General features: G+C 41.0%; 1 protein-coding gene and 1 pseudogene across 1 annotated transcript; both read left to right on the forward strand.

Moving 5' to 3' along the window:
- Positions 1-1,088: 1,088 nt before the first annotated feature.
- LOC121201913 (nectin-3-like) overlaps positions 1,089-20,360 on the forward strand; it is a 28,562-nt pseudogene continuing 9,290 nt past the window's right edge.
- Positions 1,246-6,477, forward strand: LOC114847080 (nectin-4-like). The gene is made up of 7 exons (XM_041068864.2): positions 1,246-1,439; positions 2,590-2,928; positions 3,011-3,313; positions 3,733-3,826; positions 3,917-4,071; positions 4,516-4,627; positions 4,710-6,477. Exons 1-7 carry the CDS (start codon positions 1,364-1,366, stop codon positions 4,789-4,791), a joined length of 1,161 nt encoding a protein of 386 aa, XP_040924798.1. The 5' UTR covers positions 1,246-1,363; the 3' UTR covers positions 4,792-6,477.

Here is a 20,360-nt window from a genome sequence, read left to right on the forward strand (position 1 = left end):
CAAACAGCGCTGGTCTCAGATCAGAGACGCGAACTCAATCACCTCAAACAGTGCGCGCAAACCCCGCCCACATCTGATCTGGAAACTTTTGTTTTTAGCCTGGACGTAACTTCGGCTAGCTAGTATAGTTAGCCAACTAATTCTCCACCGGCGCCACAGAAATATTCTTTTTAAACCTACTTGACTTCTCCTTAATGGTGTTTACGACAGAACGGCAGTTTGAAGCGGAGCCTCAGCCCGCACACCTGCCGTTACAGCCCGTTCAATCTCCCCCAACAGGAGGGAGTCGGAGCTGGCGGCCATGATGGCTTCGACTTCAAGCTTCTCTCCAGTATTTTCGTGCACCGATCCAGAGTCAGATGTGGGCGGAGCTATGCGTACTGTTTGACGTGTTTAAGTTCGCGTCTCTGATTTGAGACCAGCGCGAGTTTTACACTCGGCCAACATTTAACATTTACATTTAACATTTAACATTTACATTTAACATTTAACATTTAGATTTAACATTTAACATTTACATTTAACATTTAACATTTACATTTAACATTTAACATTTAACATTTATATTTAACATTTAACATTTAGATTTAACATTTAACATTTACATTTAACATTTATATTTAACATTTAACATTTAGATTTAACATTTAACATTTACATTTATATTTAACATTTACATTTATATTTAACATTTACATTTAGACTTTTGCACATTTAACTAAATGTGAGAAAACATGTTGTGTCATTTAGTTAAATGTGAGAAAACTAGTTATAGGTTCTACTTTTACATTTGGCACCCCATATACGCTCACATACCATAATATTATTTATTTAGTTTTTTATTTGTAGTTAGTAAATCCTAATGTGAAACAACACTGTATCCTTCATACACACTCATCTCTCTCTCTATATAATGTATAATAAAAAAAATGCATTCTACCTGATTGACTGCAATCAATTCGAAGTGTTCCCATATGACATATGTCATATGACATATGTCACTTTCAATTAAACAAAATCGCCACCTAGACACACCACAAATCCCGCAAACACACTGCCTCTCCCCCGTATATTGATAAAAACCTGGCGGTGACGTGAAGCGAAAGAGAAAGTTTAGCTTCAACGAGTCCACTGAAAATCTCCCAGATCCGAACAAAGAGCACGTTGTTGTGAAGTGAGAGCCTTATTGTGTGTAGTTTTAACTACAACATATCACACATCTCACCTTTCTGTGCAAACCGTAGAATGCGGTCGCACTCCGCTCTTTCAGCTGGGTCAACGACCGATGAACTAATGACGGCTGAATGATCGCAGTCTGAAATGGAGCCTCACACGAGGGCAATCATTTCCAACGGACTTCGCTATGAGTGGATTTTCTCCAGGGAGGCTCTTCCTCCTCCTGCTGCTGCTGCTGCTAAACCTGAGCTGGACCGTGGAAGGTGCGTGGACTTTATTTATCTTAGACCGTTGTGTCACCTACAAGAACAAAGCAGCAGCTGTTGTTTGATTGTATTTAGATATAAACTAGGGTATATTACATTGAAGACTGTGAAGAACTCCTTTAACCTTTAGACCCCTGCCGTTTTAATGGGCGACAGAAGCAATAAGGGCCACAGAGACAATACATAATGTTTTACATTTAGAAAAGGTTCTTGTTAAGAAAGAAACGGTGGTTTTGTTGTTTTGTGAGGTTGTAAAAGTGAATCACGTGTCACATGAAGATCAGTTTGTAGGGATGGTTGGATGTTTTGGTCTAAAAAATGTTAAGCGGATTTCCTTAGAAAAGAAGTAAATATGACTATGAGCTGCATAAACAACAATTTTAGAACAAGATAAAGGTTTTTTTTGCTATTATTGAGCAAAAATAACTCTTTCATTTGCATTTGACTTTTAACAAATGTCTCAGTGGTTCCACTCACATTTTCATACATTGTCATTTGTAACACAGTCTGGCTAAACTGTACTGAGAACAGCCTCTCTCATCCAAAGCTTCACATTTTACCATGTCATGTGTAATTGAATCATTTATAGAAGCAGTGATGTCTGTTTCTTCTTATTTTGAAGTTAATTTCCTTAAACAGGTGAGGTCCACATGAATGCTCTATTTATTCTCACACAGGTACTGTACTCTACATCACCACTCATCTGCTCAGACATGTTTCTGAACCTTCTTTGCAGTTTTTCAGCTCACAGGTTGTATCTTTCCAAGCCTCATGAATGATTGGATTACACTGTCCCTAATGGGCTGTAGGAGAGAAATACTCACATGTAGATACAAGCGAAGGTCAAATCATTAAATGAACCAGACTTGTGATTTTAAAAGCGAGGCCTTGAGTGGTGACAGACAGGATGGAGTCAGGCACATTGAGTCCTCCCTTGCTTCGTGTCTATCCAGTTTGGGAACACAGCTGTCTAGTATTATTGCAGTTTTCTATTTCCTTCAAAATCAGCCTTACCACAGTTCTTATAGTAGACACACAAATGTCTAATGATTTAGCAGATAGCTGTGTGACAGTCACAACCTCCAGAGACTGAAACCTCTTGTGCTTCTGCTCGTGTTTGTTTCCTGACTTTCCATTTGTCTTTCAGCTGTCCGGGTGGTGGGAGGAAACGTGTCTGTGGTTCTTGGAGAGAGCGCTACGTTACCCTGCAACCTCTTTGACACCACAGACACACTCATCCAGATTTCATGGCAGAAGATGACTAAGGGGAACCCAGTTAATGGCAAATTCATTACGATTCTGGCTGATAAAACACGCATCTTTAATGCAGTTGACTATCGGTTCAAGAACATTGGAAACTTTACCAAATACGATGGAACCCTCCTGTTATCAGACGCCACGTTGCTGGATGAAGGCAGCTACTCGTGCATATTCACTCTGTTTCCCAGCGGAAATTTCAGGACAGATGTTACACTAAACCTGCTGGGTATGATAAGTGTGTGTGTGGAGTAAACAGATAAAAGCTGGAGTCCCACACTGACCTTTGACCTGTGTGCTTCCTCTTGTAGTCCCTCCAGTCGTAACGGTGGAGGACGACGCCCCTCTGTTGGGGGGTGAAGAAGCTTCCCTTGCTACCTGTACGGCGGCTGGTTCCCGGCCTCCTGCTGAGGTGAAGTGGATTATGGGTTCTCTGGAGGGCTCGGTCCGTTCAACCACCACCTCCACCCTTCACGATAACGGAACCACCACCACGGTCAGCTCGCTGCTTGGAGTCCCTACCAGAGACGTCAACCAGCGTTTGGTGAGATGTGTCGTCACCAGCGCGGCGCTGACACAAGCAAAGAGCCTGCCCTTCACGTTACAAGTGTTCTGTGAGTATAATGATGTCAAACGCTGCACTGGAGTTAATAACTATCCGTGGAGATTCTCAGTCATCCAGGTGATGTTATCTGAAGGTTGAGTCATGTCAACTGGATTTTTTCTTTTCCGTGGAATCGTTTTGCCATCAATTTAGGTGTTTGTTTTTCTTCAGTCTGAGTAAAGTTGGCTGAAGTTACAAGGCAGTGGATTTTATGCATCTGTGTGGTTGAATGGAACTACTCCACGCTTCTAACAACACATGCCCCCATCAAAACACATGTAAAGGCTCAATGGTTGTTACGAATGAGGAATAACGTCTAACTGTTGCATTTTTGAATTGAATGAGTTTAACTGACTTTGACTTTAGTAGACAAAGCTCTAGTTAGTGACACAACCCAACAGAGCAGCTCATTCTCTCTCCTCTTTACAGTTTCACCCACGACAGTGAACGTCACTGAAAGATCAGATAATTCATTAGAGTGTATGACTGAAGCAAACCCAGCTGCCAGCTTCACCTGGAGCAGGTACGGTGCTGCTGTCTGATCACAAAGAGCATCTTAATAAGTTGGTTTCAGGTGTTTGTGCTACAGGAACCTTTGTCTCGTGTGTTTCAGAGCTGACAAGTCCTGGCCTCAGTCTGGTGTCACTGTGGTCGGACCAACGCTGCAGTTTGTGAGGAACACCGCTGGCGTCAATGGCCTCTACCAGTGTGAAGCCTCCAACCAGTACGGGAGGAGTCATGGTTACCTCTATGTGCATGTGACATCAGGTGAGGCCTGTGCTCCAAGATGCACACTTATATTTGGAGGCTATTATTATTAGCACAGTGTTTTATTATGCAAAGTAAATGACAGACATGAGGAGCATTTTTCAGTCTTAGGATTTAAAATGAATCAATCGAGACTTAGAATGTAAAGTTTTACGTTTGGTTTACAATAAGTTCCTGCTCATTATGTGTCATAGAGTAGTAAAGTTATGTTCGGTTTATAATAACTGTCTTTGGTTCCTGTTTGTTTTGTGTCATAGAGTAATGTCAGCTGATCTGGGCTGAAATAAAAAGTCCTGCTCTGTCTGTGTCTCTGCTAAAAATGTTCAATAATGGTCTTTTCTGTTGCCTTTGCTTCAGACTCTGACCTACGCAGGTCGTTCTTTCTGTCCTGGCAGCTCTAGTCCTCCTGTGTATTGGTCTTACATGTGCTCTGATTCCCTACAGGCTCCTGCACGGTTTGCTGGGTATTATTTAGCCTTTTGCTCGTCCTCTTTGCCATTGGTCTTGCTGCATGGTTCTTTTATAAATCCAGGGTCCAGGGATCCATCAGTAAAAGGTACAAAATGCAGAAATACTGCATATTTTACTGCACATTTAATTTAAGTTTATATATATTAATTAATTGGTTTCTTTTTCAGCAGAGAAGAGAGCACACCTGCAGGGATGCAGCCTGTCCCTACAGAAGAAAATAAAGCTGTGAAGCTCATGTGTAAACTCTGAGTACTTTTGGTTTTTATTTTGCAAGTTTACCCTCGTGCTGCAGAACAGAACAATGAGTGAATGTATATATGTGCATCAGTGTATTGGGTCAATGTGCAAACAGACCTCACCACGCACCAGGATGCGTTTCTTTGTTTTACAAGCATCAGCATTAACTGTTCATTATGGAAGAAGAGCGTGTAGCACATAAGAATAAGAAAACCTTTAATAGTCCCGCAGTGGGGAAATTACGTCTCACAACAGCAGTACAGATGAGCGAGAATACAGGTACAGAACAGTATGTGTTGGCACAGTACAATATAGCATATAGCATATAGCACATACCAAGCCAACCAGGTTACTGACAGAGATTATCTGTCATAATTCATGTTTCTTAGTTACATTTCTTAGTTACGTTTTTTAGTCTTGTCTGGTTTTATTTTGTTACTACTTCCTGTTTAGTTCACATCCAGTTAACCCAGCTTCACTTCCGGTCCTTGTTAACCTCACCTGTGTTTCATCAGTAATCAGTTCACTCAGCACTTAAGCACCAGTTCTTGCCTTGCCCAGTTGCCAGATTGTCTACGTTGTTTTCCTGACTAGCATTCCAGCATTCTTTGTACTCTTGCCTTTCGTGATTGACCATGCCTTGCCACTGATTCAGCCTCCGACAATCCAGTGCTGTAAGTCTGACCATTGCCTGTATTTTGACCTTGCCTTCGCCTGCTCCTTGTCGGATCCTGTTTGCTGCCACAACGTTTATGACCTCTGCCTGCTTGAACGTGAATATTAAAACTCTGATCTTAACCAAGCCCCCCCTCACCATCCACAACACAGTGTCTACCGTGGACTCATTCAGGTCACTCACAGGACCTGAAGTGGTCCCCCCACAAAGACACTACCCGCAAAAAGGCCCAGCAGAGCCCCAGGAGCTGCTGACCATCTTCTACACAGCCATCATCCAGTCTGTCCTCTCCATCACTGTGTGGTTTGGTTCAGACACTAAGCAGGACAGACACAGACTGCAGCGGGTGGTCCGATCAGCAGAAAAGATCATCAGGACTGAGCTTCCTTCTATTGAACACCTGTACCGGGCCAGACTCAGGAAGCGGGCTGTCAGCATCACTGCTGACCCCACACACACTGAACATAAACTGTTTAAACGCCTCCCCTCAACACAATGAATCAATGACTCTTCACAGACACAGACATAAATGTGCAATAACAAAAGTGATGTTAATGTGCAATAACAAAAGTGATAGTGAGCTGCAGTTTATATTATTTTATTCTTTATTTTATTTGTCCTGTGCAAACTTGGCGATTAAAGCGGATTCTGATTCTGATGTATGGTTTGTCCAAGATGGCGGTGCGTACGGACACAGCGGCTCGACGTTCTCCACAAATCTTTACCCTTTTATGCTTCTACTGTCTTTTGCATTTGTTTTTGCCCCATCCTACAACAGATTAACCTACAGTCGAGAAGATCTGATAGCCATAGAACAGCAACAGAGGTTACTTATTGTTTGATCAGACAGGATCTGTTCAAGATGCGAGTACTTATTTCTTATTTTATCTCTCTTTTTATCTGTTCAGTATTTCTTATAGAGCTTTCATTCTCGTACTATAAACTGCTGCTGAGTGAACCTGTAATTTTTTTGTACCTGTACAATGACAAATAAAGTTCTATATACAGTGTAACATACAATATACGTGTTTGCATACTTCTTTATTTTGCTGACAGTTTAATTCACATGCTTTCTCCAAATCGCCACACACTTCAAATGCCAACTGGCAGCACAGACCACGACAGAGAAAGACTGAACAAGCTGGTGAGGAAGGTCTGCTCTGTCCTGGTCGGTCCACTGGACTCTGTGGTGGTGGAGGGTGAGAGGATGTCGGCCAAGCTGACGTCCAGCATGGACAAGTCTCTCACTGCATCAGACAGTGGAGGCTCTGAGCAGCTCCTTCAGTGGCAGACTGATCCACCCCCAGTGTAGGAAGGAGCGGTACCACAGGTCCTTTATACCCACTGCTGTTAAACCGTACAACTCAACAGACTCAACTGCACTCTGCTGGACACTTTGCTTACTGCACCCTGTGTGTGAGGTAGATCTGTTACTGTACATGTTTATTTTAAATTCTGCTCAAAATTAAGTCCAGTACTGCATGTGTGAGTTGTACATTCTGTCTTACGTCCTTTTTAATTCTACACAAGATTTTTGCACATTTCCGTTTTCCCAAATGTTTATCTTGCTCTTTTCTTGTGGCTGCTCTGGCAATTGAATTTCCAGACTGTGGGATAAATCAGCCACACCTTCAATGAGGAAGAACTCAGAGCAATTTCATGAATTGGCTGAACAGTTTTAGATTTTGTGTTCCAGTATTTGAGCTGTCGGGACAATGGATGGACTGTAAGCAGCTCTACACTCAGAAATAAAACGGTGCTTGTGTTCAAAACGTTACACGAAAGCATCCAAGTAATGAATAACTAAAGTTAATATGAAAGGAATAATTAAGAGGTGCCACACAATATATAATGGATTGATTAGATCAGTGCTGGATTATGGAACTATTATATATGGATCAGGTAGTATAACATTACTTAAGGAATTAGATAGAATTCAAGATTCAAAAAAATTTTTTGCACACTTTGATTGCTGTCACAGTTGGAGGTATACACAGGAAGGGCAGGAGATATCAGGCTCTAAGGTTATGCTGTGGAGCAGTGTAAGACCACACCAGTATCAGCATTACAGGTGGAATAAATAAGAATGCCATTAGGAGAGAGGAGACAGCAGTTGGCAATCAATTATTGGGCCAATTTAAAAAGGACACAGGGAAAGTCATCCAACAAAGGTAGTGTTAAAGCAATGTCAGGAGAAGACCAGAACAGAGGAAATCTGGAGTTTTGGGTGGGTAATTGGAGAAATGTAAGGAGGTAAGCCCAACGATGCCACTTTTATTACCCCTAGTTCCACCAGGTGTAATAGAAGATGTAGAGGTGAATCTGAGTCTGCTAGAAAGAAAAGGAGAGGAAGGAGTTGGTGCACATAAGGTGGAAGAATACATTGGGTTAAAGTATAGAGGGTATATAAAAATATACACAGATGCATCAACAACAGGTGGGCAAGTAGGGATTTTGTGGTAACAGAGGTTAAGGTAGAGCAAAGACAAAGAATTAGTGAGTTATTGATGTTTACAGTGGAATTAGTGGTAATATTAGATGCACTTAAGTGGGTAGAGGTATGTAGGGCACAAAGGGTGGAATAGGTTCAGACTCAGGTATCTCACTGATAAGTATTAAACAAATGGAATCGGAAGCTAGATAGGATGTGGTGGTGGAAATCTTAAACACAGTGCATAGAATAAGGAGGACAGGGGTGGAAGTGATGTTTGTATGGATACCAACACATATAGGAATAGAGGGAAATGGACAAGCGGACAAACAGGCCAAGAAAGCAGTGTTGATATTGAAATATGGTATAATAAAAGAGAAAGAACAAAAAAAGTGGCAAGAATAAAGGGATAGAGGAAGTAAGGGAAGAGCATATACAACATACAAAGGAAAGTTGGAACAGTAATAGGATGTAGTGGGAATAGGAGGAGGGATGATTTGATGAACAGAATGAGATTGGGACATACAAGTCTTGATAGTACAAAGAAGATACTTAAACGCATGAAACAGGATAGTGTGATATGTGATAATCTATTGCCCAACGTATAGTGTTCAAAGGGAAAGGTTGATAGAGTTCTTAAGAGTAAAAAAAGCAAAGTTAGATTTGAATATAATATTAAATTTTAAAGCAAGTGACATGGGGTATAGAGCTGTTTTTAGGTTTCTAAGAGAAATTATTATTATTGGGTTTTTTTTTTGTTGTAAAGTTAGGAAAGAGAGTAGATGTGTAGATACTAGTGATGGGGAGATGAAGCTTTATGAAGCATTGAAGCCTTTCATCCAATAGGTTCACTTCAGCGCAAAGCTTCTTGAATCTTTATTTGCTCTAGTAGGACATCTACTGGACGCAATATCAGTTGGCATCAATTTGAAGCGTGTGGCATTTTGCAGAAAGACTGTAAATTAAGCTGTGAGCAAAATAAGTATGCAAAACATGTATATTGTATGTTATACTGTATATACAAATACACACACACACACACACACACACACACACACACACACACACACACACACAAACTGGCATTATGGAAAATGATTATTTAGAAATTATGAAAATGGAAATTATTATTTACAATGAGGTGAGGGGGTTGTTTTTTTCATTATTTAAAAACGTCAGTTTTTCCTCTTTTGACATTATTTCTTCTGCTTAGTAGATACAGTAGGTGGCGGTGAGTACGCACGCTAGTACGCAAGCTGCCATAAAAAAAACAAAAGAAGAAGAAGGAGAAGGAGGAGAAGAAGAAAAAGGCGCCACACACAAAAAATAACCTGAACCAATCGTGCTCCTCCTTTAGTGATAATGGTGAAGAAGGCGAAGGCTGAGAATCTCCAGTCAATAATACCCTAAAAGTAATGATAAAAGAGGACGTGTAATCACCGATCAGGACCCGTTGTGAGGCGACAGTCTTCTTGCGTGTAGTTTTCTAAATTTACAACAGACCAGTCGTATTACGAATCAGAATACGGGCGCAGTCCATTTTCAGCTGGGTTAACGACGGATGAAATAATGACGACTGAATGACGCGATCTGGACCGTGAAAGGTGCGTGGACAACACTTTCTGTACAACATCGTATGTGCCCTATTTATGTTAGACCGCTGCAACACGTGTTACAACAAAGTAGCTGTTGTGTGATTGTATTTAGAGATAAACTAGGTTATATCAGACTGAAGGGTGTGGAGAACTCCTTCTAATACTGGACGACAGAAGAAATATGCATATATATGAAATAGAGGCGATGGACTACTTGGAATATTATGCGTTTAAAAAAGCTGATTTCAGGTCGGTAAGAGTGGCTTCATTGTTTTGTGAAGTTGGAAATGTAAATCACATGTCACATAGTTTGACTATTTCCACACCAAGTTAACATGTTTTCTATACACATACACGTTTCAGCTAGAAAATAAATAAATGTTGCTCAGCAGGTAAGACCCATATGAAAGGCTCTGTTCATTCAGACAGTGACTGTATTCTTCATCTTTCTGCTGCTCAGACACGTTTTCTGCCCCTCTTTTACATTTTTCCTCACACCAGGCATTTCAAGGAATTCAGCTCTGACGTTGACACGATGGCAGAATTAGATTGTTTTAAACTGTATCCTAACTGTAACTGTACCTACTGTATTTTATTTACAGACACCTACCTCATGTCTGTAAAGAACAGACATGAGGAGCCCTTGTTAAGTCATAGCAGGTGAAACATAAATGTAAGACAACATTAAAACCAGCTACATTCATGAGATCTACAGGTGTTTAATCAGGCTTGTCGTCAGGCAGACAAAGGCTGCTACCACTGTGTGACAATCTGGCACTGGGCTATGGTTGAAACGGTGCTTAAATACAGGACAATGTGAGTAATGACTGATTCCCTACAGGCTCCTGCACGGTTTGCTGGGTAAATGTTAAATGTAAAATCTGTATTGTTCATGAACTACTTTCCCAAACAAACACAATAACAGTATTAGTTGATAGTGCAACAGTCCAACTGTTGGTTTTTGTCAGTATTTGAGCACAGTTTTCCAGTTCTCCCATAAGTTCTGTTTTGCTTTGCCAATTTTACCCTTGTGCTTCGTGTGTGTGTGTGTATATATATCTATATCTCCCTGGAAATACATCCGACACCTCAGTCCAGAAAAGTGCAGTCCTAGGAACAGCAGAACAACAGAACCCTCAAGCTCCCTGGCCTCTGGTAGAGGACCCAAGCTTAGAAAGTGGATGAGACCACCCACGGAGGGTGAGAATAGAGTGGTATATTTAGTATGTTTATGCATTAACTTGTAATCATAGTGATCTACACTGTCAGTGAAAACTAATTGTATGTTTCCACTAGATTTTACTGACCGTGTAAAAAATCCTGCTTTGTTTGAGTTTTTCCATTAGACAACGTGTCAATAGACATTTATGGTGCTTTAGTTCATGCTTCATGTTTTTCTTTATTGAGGCTCCTCAGAGCCTTTGTGATAAGAAACTGTCTCAAACGGCTGTTGTTTCTACACTGATATGAGCAGTTGGAGGTTGGTGGCGTCTTCTGTCTGTAACCAAGCATTTAATCTACGTCTGTGTCAATAGACCAGAGTTTGCTCAGTGAGCTATTAATGCACAGTAGCCCCTTTGTAAAGCACACTTTATATATTCACTATAAACAATAGTTTTTTCATGATGTGTGCAGTTGAAAAGTTTTTTCCAAAAGAAATGATTAAACCTTTGTGTTATTTTTAGCTTATGTTATCTTAGCTTACAGCTGGAGTCATAGCTATAATTCAAGTTTTCTTTGTATTTAATTAACTTCTCATGTTTATTACCACCATTACAAACTTGATGAAAACTGCAAATTGCTGCTGACAAAATCCACAACATTCAACATATGTATGACACAAAGTGTCTGGAGAAAAGTATTACACTTTGAAGGAAAACGTTTTGTGGGGATGATTTGATGTTTTTCTTCTGTAGCTCTGCTGCGTGATCTGATCATATGACACAATGTGACCAAGGTGTCAGGTGACTTAATATGGCGAACCCACATGCACAGCACTTGAGACAAGTAGGTACCATTGAAGGGCTTTAATCACAAGTTCAGGAATGCAGGTACAGTAATCAGACAAACAGGTGATCAGATCAGGCGATGGTACAGACAGGGTTCAGGCAGAATGGGAGTACAGGCAAGGTTCGGTAACAGGTCAGAACCAGGAGAAACGCTGAAACATGGTGCTAACCCACAACAAACTGGCAGAGGTATAAGGTGAGTACTGGAGACTAAATACAAGACAGATTGTTAATTGTCTGCAGCTGCATGAGTCATGTAAAGCTCAGGCTAGACCTGAAACGGCAGTAGCTGGACAAGCACAAATTAAAACAGGAAAGGGAACCAGAAAAAAATAACACGAGTCCAGAGTATGACACAAGGCTTCACACGTTTTACAAATAAAAGTACAAAATTCACAACATCTGACACACATGGAATCAGTGTCATAGGGCTGTAATGGAAATGAGAGTCACAAGACCAGCGAACACACGCCTGTGAATTACAATAACAGCAAACAAAAACAAAAAACGTTGACAGGCTCTTTAACAGTCCAGTTTCTACAAAAATGGGAATTGATTATCAATTCAGTAATATAAATGTGAAAAAAAATACATGTGATTTTTTATTTTGGGATCTTTATAAATTGTATTGTAGATAAATGTATGAATGTATTACAAAATCCTTATGTACAGAAATAAATTTTAGTTGGTGTTAATTTGCTTCAACTGCACAGCTTCCAAACAACACTTAATGTATGTGACTGTGTCAAAAATCTATTTTTTGCGTGTCAAACAAAACAAAGAGCTGTGTTTTTATTTTAAACATGCTTCAGAGATTCAGCTCCACGCGTATTTGAACAGCACTTTACGGTTGGGATGGGAGGTATGAGTTTTGTGGGGAGGTGGAGGGAGTGGAACATGTTATAATGGAGTGTAGAAGGAAAAGGGAAGGAATGGTGAGGAGTATGAGGGAAGCAGGAGTCAAAGATATATGTTTGAGGAGGGTGCTGGAAGTTGGAGGAGCAGGAAGTGGAATGATAGCATTGTTTAAATTTTTAAATGTTACTGGGTTGGAGAAAAGAATATGAGGGGTAGAGATATCGATAGGTGGCGGTAATGCAACAATTAGGATGCAAGCCGCCGCTAAACTCAGAAGAAGAAGAAGAACCGGAAGAGGAAGTTCAGCTTTAACGAGTCCGTCGCCACTGAACATCTCCCAGATCCGAACAAAGAGCACGTTGTTGTGAAGTGAGAGCCTTATTGTGTGTAGTTTTAACTACAACATATCAGTAAAGATGGCGAAATCGAAGCCTCATGAATCACTGAGCAACTATGACACAGTTGGGCTGAAATCAACACAATGCTCGACACCAATTTGACACAGTCAGAACATCGACATCTGCTGGTTGTGCGTTGGAACTGCATCAAAGCATACTGACCATCAAACCCTCGCTGATACGTGGTTGTTCAGGATCACAGTTTACATGTTTTATTGTCAAATAAAACATGGACTGTGATCTGGATCACAGTCCATGTTTTATTGTCAAATAATCTGGATAATAATAATAATCTGTGATCTGGATCACAGTCCATGTTTTATTGTCAAATAAAACATGGACTGTGATCCTGAACAACCACGTATCAGCGAGGGTTTATTGTCAAATAAAACATGTAATCAAAGGTGAGTAATTGTGTTTCTCTGTGGATAATAATGTATAAGTAGCCTTGATATGGTAAATATGTTCGATAGTTCGATGTTATTAGAGCTGTATTTGGTTCTACTGCAACTCTGTTTATTACTACATTGAGGAGACATATTTGTCATTTAGTTAAATCAAAGACTTTTATTTTTTCACAGAACATGACTTTAATCAGCTTCCCAACACCTCTCCAGCTTTGGAGAAGAGCCGTTTGCACGACACTGATGTCTGACTAATAAAGATATTTTTTTGGAACTGCGACTTGTCAAAATGTAGTTGTAGTCAACAACTACATTTGTGAACTTATCATAAATACATTACAGATATCCGTAATGTGAAACCTGTCTATCCTTTAGATCATCTAACATCTTATAGATCATCTCCGGACCGCTTGCCACGTTTATAAAGCTCTGGCATATTAAAAAAACGTCCATTCAAACTACAGATAAGATGCTCGGCAGTCACGTGACGTATCGACGCCTCTCGCTCTCATTGGTCACGTGATTCGGAACGCGCTCGAGATTCTGCTTACAGACACTTCTGCTTCAAAAGATCGACGCTGAGTCGAGTGGGAGGTCTCGAGTTGGACATCTCTACATATCACACGTCTTACCTTTCTGTGCAAACCGTAGTGCGGTCGCACTCCGTTTTGACGCCTGAATGATCGCAGTCTGAAACGGAGCCTCACACGAGGACAACCATTTCCAACGGACTTCGCTATGAGTGGATTTTCTCCAGGGAGGCTCTTCCTCCTCCTCCTGCTGCTGCTGCTGCTGCTGCTGAACCTGATCTGGACCGTGGAAGGTGCGTGGACAAAACTCTTTACTACATCGGCACTTTATTTATCTTAGACCGTTGTGTCACCTACAAGAACAAAGCAGCAGCTGTTGTTTGATTGTATTTAGATATAAACTATGGTATATTACATTGAAGGCTGTGAAGAACTCCTTAAACCTTTTAGACACCTGTCGTTTGACGACAGAAGAAATAAGGACCATAGAAGACAGTAAATAAGTAAATATATGACGCTGCATACAATGAGCACAACAATTATAGAACAAGATAGTTTTTTTATATATTAATAAAAAATAACTTTCATTTGCATTTCACTTTTAAGAAATGTCTCAGTGACTCCACTCACATTTTCATAAATTGTCATTTGTAACACTGTCTGGCTGAACTGTACTCTGGGAACAAAGCGTCCCTCATCTGAAGCTTTTATGTCATGTGTAATTCAATCATAGAAGCAGGATGAAAGCAGTGATGCCTGTTTCTTCTTGCTAGGAGCATCAACCCTTTTCAGGGAAGCAGCTGTGGACAGCTTCATACAGTTAATCTGAAGGATAAAATTTCAGTCATTGTCTTGATACCACCTGTTTTTCAGGTACATTACTGAGGTCTTTACATGTGTGGTTCTCTTGTACTCTAAAAAACAGGCTGTTAAGAACAGAACCAGAATATTTTTATCCTATAACTCACCACATGCCACAACAGCTGCTGTCACATGTGTGATGCTCTTATTGGTGACATGGTTGTAATGTGATCACAGACAACTGTAAAACATAAATTAAAGTATTGCAGTGCTTGTAGTTTAGCAATGTACAAGTGTAATTATCTCATTATAATAAGTTGTGTTGTAAGTAATGTTAAATCCTATGTTGTCAAAATAAAGTAAAGCAGTGGGAGCAGTCTGTTTTTAAAACATGGTTCATTATTTAAAGAAAACAAAAACCTAATGCAGTGAAAATGAACAACAGTAGATTCTCAGGGCAGCAGGTGTTTCTGGCAGTTAGACCTTTGTCTAAAAAACAAAGAAACAACAAAGAAGCTAATTTACTTAAACAGGTGAGGTCCACGTGAAAGGCTCTCTTTATTCTCAGACAGGTAATGTATTCTACATCACCACTCACCTGCTCAGACACGTTTTCTGAGCGGGTCATTTCAAGAATTTCAGCTTTTAGGTTTTATTTTTTTTTCAGGCCTCATTTAGTAGAAGCAAACGGGCACGATGGCAGAGTTAGATTGGATTACACTGTCCCTAATGGGCTGTAGGAGAGAAATACTCACATGTAGATACAAGCAAAGGTCAAACAAATGAACCACACGTGATTTTAAAACCGAGGCCTTGAGTGGTGACAGACAGGATGGAGTCGAGGAAAGTGAGTCCTCCCTTGCTTCGTGTTTATCCAGTTTGTGAACACAGCTGTCCAGTATTATTGCACTTTTCTATTTCCTTCAAAATCAGCCTTACCACAGTTTTTATAATAGACATACAAATGTCTAATGATTTAGCAGATAGCTGTGTGACAGTCACAACCTCCAGAGACTGAAACCTCTTGTGCTTCTGCTCGTGTTTGTTTCCTGACTTTCCATTTGTCTTTCAGCTGTCCGGGTGGTGGGAGGAAACGTGTCGGTGGTTCTTGGAGAGAGCGCTACGTTACCCTGCATCCTCTTTGACACCACAGACACCCTCAGCCAGATTTCATGGCAGAAGATGACTAAGGGGAAGCCAGTAGATGGGAATTTCATTACGATTCTGGCTGATAAAACACACATCTTCAGTGCAGCTGACTATCGGTTCAAGAACATTGGAAACTTTACCAAATACGATGGAACCCTCCAGTTATCAGACGCCACGTTGCTGGATGAAGGCAGCTACTCGTGCATATTCACTCTGTTTCCCAGTGGAAATTTCAGGACAGATATAACAGTAAACCTCCTTGGTATGATAAATGTGTGTATGTGGAGTAAACAGATAAAAGCTGGAGTCCCACACTGACCTTTGACCTGTGTGCTTCCTCTTGTAGTCCCTCCAGTCGTAACGGTGGAGGACGACGCCCCTCTGTTGGGGGGTGAAGAAGCTTCCCTTGCTACCTGTACGGCGGCTGGTTCCCGGCCTCCTGCTGAGGTGAAGTGGATTATGGGTTCTCTGGAGGGCTCGGTCCGTTCAACCACCACCTCCACCCTTCACGATAACGGAACCACCACCACGGTCAGCTCGCTGCTTGGAGTCCCTACCAGAGACGTCAACCAGCGTTTGGTGAGATGTGTCGTCACCAGCGCGGCGCTGACACAAGCAAAGAGCCTGCCCTTCACGTTACAAGTGTTCTGTGAGTATAATTATATCATAGGCTGCAATAATGTCATAGGCTGCACTGGAGTTAATAACTATCAGTGGAGATTCTCAGTCATCCAGGTGACGTTATCTGAAGGTTGAGTCATGTCAACTGGATTTCTCCTTTTCCGTGGAAACGTTTTGCCATTAATTTAGGTGTTTGTTTTTCTTCAGTCTGAGTAAAGTTGACTGAAGTTACAAGGCAGTGGATTTTATGCGTCTGTGTGGTTGAATGGAACTACTCCACGCTTCTAACAACACATGCCCCCACCAATACACATATAAAGGCTCAATGGTTGTTAGGGATGAGGAATAACGTCTAACTGTCGCATTTTTGAATTGAATGAGTTTAACTGACTTTGACTTTAGTAACAAACCTCTAGCTAGTGACACAACCCAACAGAGCAGCTCATTCTCTCTCCTCTTTGCAGTTTCACCCACGACAGTGAACGTCACTGTAATGTCAGATAATTCATTAGAGTGTATGACTGAAGCCAACCCAGCTGCCAGCTTCACCTGGAGCAGGTACGGTGCTGCTGTCTGATCACAAAGAGCATCTTAATAAGTTGCTTTCAGGTGTTTGTGCTACAGGAACCTTTGTCTTGTGTGTTTCAGAGCTGACAAGTCCTGGCCTCAGTCTGGTGTCACTGTGGTCGGACCAACGCTGCAGTTTGTGAGGAACACCGCTGGCGTCAATGGCCTCTACTAGTGTGAAGCCTCCAACCTGTACCGGAGGAGTCATGGTTACGTCTATGTGCATGTGACATCAGGTGAGGCCTGTGCTCCAGGATGCACACTTATATTTGGAGGCTATAAATGTTAGCACAGTGTTTTATTATGCAAAGTAAAATAAAGGACAGACATAAGGAGCCTTTGTTCAGTAATAGCAAGAGAAGCACAAATATAAGACAACATAAAACAAGATAAATTCATGAGGGTTATGTTGTATATGGGGTGCCGAATGTAAAAGGAGCACCTATACCTAGTTTTCTCACATTTAACTAAATGACACAACATGTTTTCTCACATTTAGTTAAATGTGCAAAAGTCTAAATGTTAAATGTAAATGCTAAACGTTCGCCGAGTGTAAACTGAATATTCATGAATGTGCAAGTAGACTCCACCCCTACCCCGCAAACTCAAACACCTCCAACAGTGCGCGCAAACCCCGCCCACATCTGATCTTTTGAACCTGTCCGGAAACTTTTGTTTTTAGCCTGGACGTAACTTCGGCTAGCTAGTATAGTTAGCTAACTAATTCGCCACCGGCGCCACAGAAATATTCTATTTAAACCTATTTAACTCCCCATTAATGGTGTTTACGACAGAACAGCAGTTTGAAGCGGAGCCTCAGCCCGCACACCTGCCGTTACAGCCCATTTAAGTCGGAGCTGGCAGCCATGATGGCTTCGACTTCAGGCTTCTCTCCAGTATTTTCGTGCACCGATCCAGAGTCAGATGTGGGCGGAGCTATGCCTACTGTTTGACGTGTTTGAGTCCGCGTTACTGGTCTAGGATAATAGGGGGTGGAGTCCACTTAAATATTCAGTTTAATCCTTTAACATTTAGATTTAACATTTACATTTAGATTTAACATTTACATATAGACTTGCATATTTAACTAAATGTGAGAAAACATGTTGTGTCATTTAGTTAAATTTGAGAAAACTAGTTATAGGTGCTCCTTTTACATTTGGCACCCCATAGTTGTGTAGTAATTACCAGAATAAAACAATAGTCTCATGTTTTTGGCTGTGAATGAATAAAACCCTTTAAAACAGTTGTTACAATACTTTAGAAGTTAGAGCTGACAGTTTTTACTTATTGACACATGGGATCATTTGAAATAAGTCCTCAGGCAAAGCTTACAGGCTTGTTCATAGAAAACTGTACAGTTTTAAACATGTTGGCTCTGTATGCATTTTAAATAATGAATCAGTCAAAACTTGTAGTGTTTTTATTTCCTGCTTATTTTGTGTCATAGCATAGTAAAGTTTTATGTTCTGTTTATAAAATAACTGTCCTTGATTCCTGTTTGTTTTGTGTCATAGAGTAATATCAGCTGATGTGGGCTGAAATAAAAACTCCTGCTTTGTCTGTGTCTGTACTATTAATTAATGGTCTGTTCTGTTGTCTTTGCTTCAGACTCTGACCTACGCAGGTCGTTCTTTCTGTCCTGGCAGCTCTAGTCCTCCTGTGTATTTGTCTTACATGTGCTCTGATTCCCTACAGGCTCCTGCACGGTTTGCTGGGTATTATTTAGCCTTTTGCTCGTCCTGTTTGCCATTGGTCTTGCTGCATGGTACTACCTTTTTATATTCAGGCCCAAACAAAGGTACAAAATACAGTAATACTGCATATTATACTGCACATTTTAATTTAAGTTTATATATATAAATTAACTGATAGTTTCTTTTCCAGCAGAGGAGACAGCACAGATGCAGGGAGGCAGCCTATCCTTACAGACGATGAAGAAGCTGAAACACCTACGTGAAGCACATGTTAAATGTAAAATCTGTTTTAGTCACGAGACTGTGTGAAGTGTCTCATGAACTACTTCCCCAAACACAAAAACAGCATCAGTTTATGGTGCAAATGTCCAAGTGTCGCTGAATATTTGAATACAGTTCTCCTTTTCCTTTTTTGAGAACTTCTGTTTTGCTTTGCCAGTTTACCCTTGTGCTTCAGGACAGAGGAATGAGTCAGTGTACAGTATGTCCTGCATCAGTACAGTAGGTCCACAGTAGCACCACAGCTCCAACTGTAAAAGGATGTGGTTTTTGTGGTGACTGAATATTGTTATGGGAAAAATTGTCTCTTCCTTATTTCTATGTGTCTTCCCTACTTCTATGCAGTTATTATATGATTTATGACTTATGTTCTGCAATTAATATCTTATGTTTTGTCTTACTGTATGCATTTGACATTTGACCTACATTGTTCAATGGTTGTCTCTGCCTGATAGACTCTCAACTCTAGCTCCCAAACCCAAGGTCAGGGAGTTGTGTCTCTGTCTGTTGAGACTCGGTGCTCCTTTCTCACAGATAGTTGGACGTCCATGTGATACGACCTCCAGAGACGCATCTGACCTGTCCTGTACAGCACATGTGTCTTCTGGTCCTGATGATAAATTTGAAGAGTTATGATTTCACACACACAAACAAACAAACTGACCTCAACTTCCCTCTTTTGGGATGAACACAGGTCTGCGCTTGCGATTTCTCTTACTAACGAACAAAAAGATTTTTGATGTTTATTCTACAGTTCCACACGTCCCTCTGTGAAAACATGATGGAGACAGACGCAGGACGTGGGTCCTTTCGTACAGATGTCAACGGGGTGGAGACTGGTGAACGACTTGCGACCCCATGTGACGTATTTACCCACATTACATGCTTTTGTTTTTATTTTCATTTCAGAGGACGCTCTGACCCAACACTCAGCCTTACAGGAAGCCCTGCTTCCCTGTGACTCACACACAGACATGATGTAGGTTTGATCAGAGGATGTGAACCAGTGGTCATCACACCTAAATCTGACCACAGACCATGTAAACAACAACACCCTCATAGGGTGTTGGAGCCATAGATGGTGTTACTGCAGACACCACTAAGCTACTGAAACATTGGATGCTACAGGCCACAAAGAGCCTGTCTAAATTACAGTTTGTTCAGACAAAGGTTATTTTCTGGGTCATTGTAATTACAGCTGATGGCAAATCCATCTCACCCAACAGAGTTGAAGCAATTTGAAACCTGCCTAAACCGTGCACGTATAAACAGCTTATGTCTTTTCTAGGTCTTTGTTCTTATTGTAGGACTTTCGTTCCTAACTTTAATGTCTCTGAGGCCCCACTCAGGGTTCTGATGCAGACGTCTTCATCGTCCACTTCTTGTCTCACGTGGACGTCTGAGGCTGAACAACGTTCACTGACCTCATGCTTGCTCTTCAGTTGGCTCCTACTTTGGGTCTCCCTGATCTGACCCTACGCGACCTTTCACTCAAACAGTGGATGAGAAATCAGGTTGTACGACTTCTGTTCTTTTGTCCTCATACTGGATTCTTTTGGAATAGAT

This window comes from Betta splendens, chromosome 21 (assembly GCF_900634795.4).
Source record: "Betta splendens chromosome 21, fBetSpl5.4, whole genome shotgun sequence".
NCBI lineage: Eukaryota > Metazoa > Chordata > Actinopteri > Anabantiformes > Osphronemidae > Betta > Betta splendens.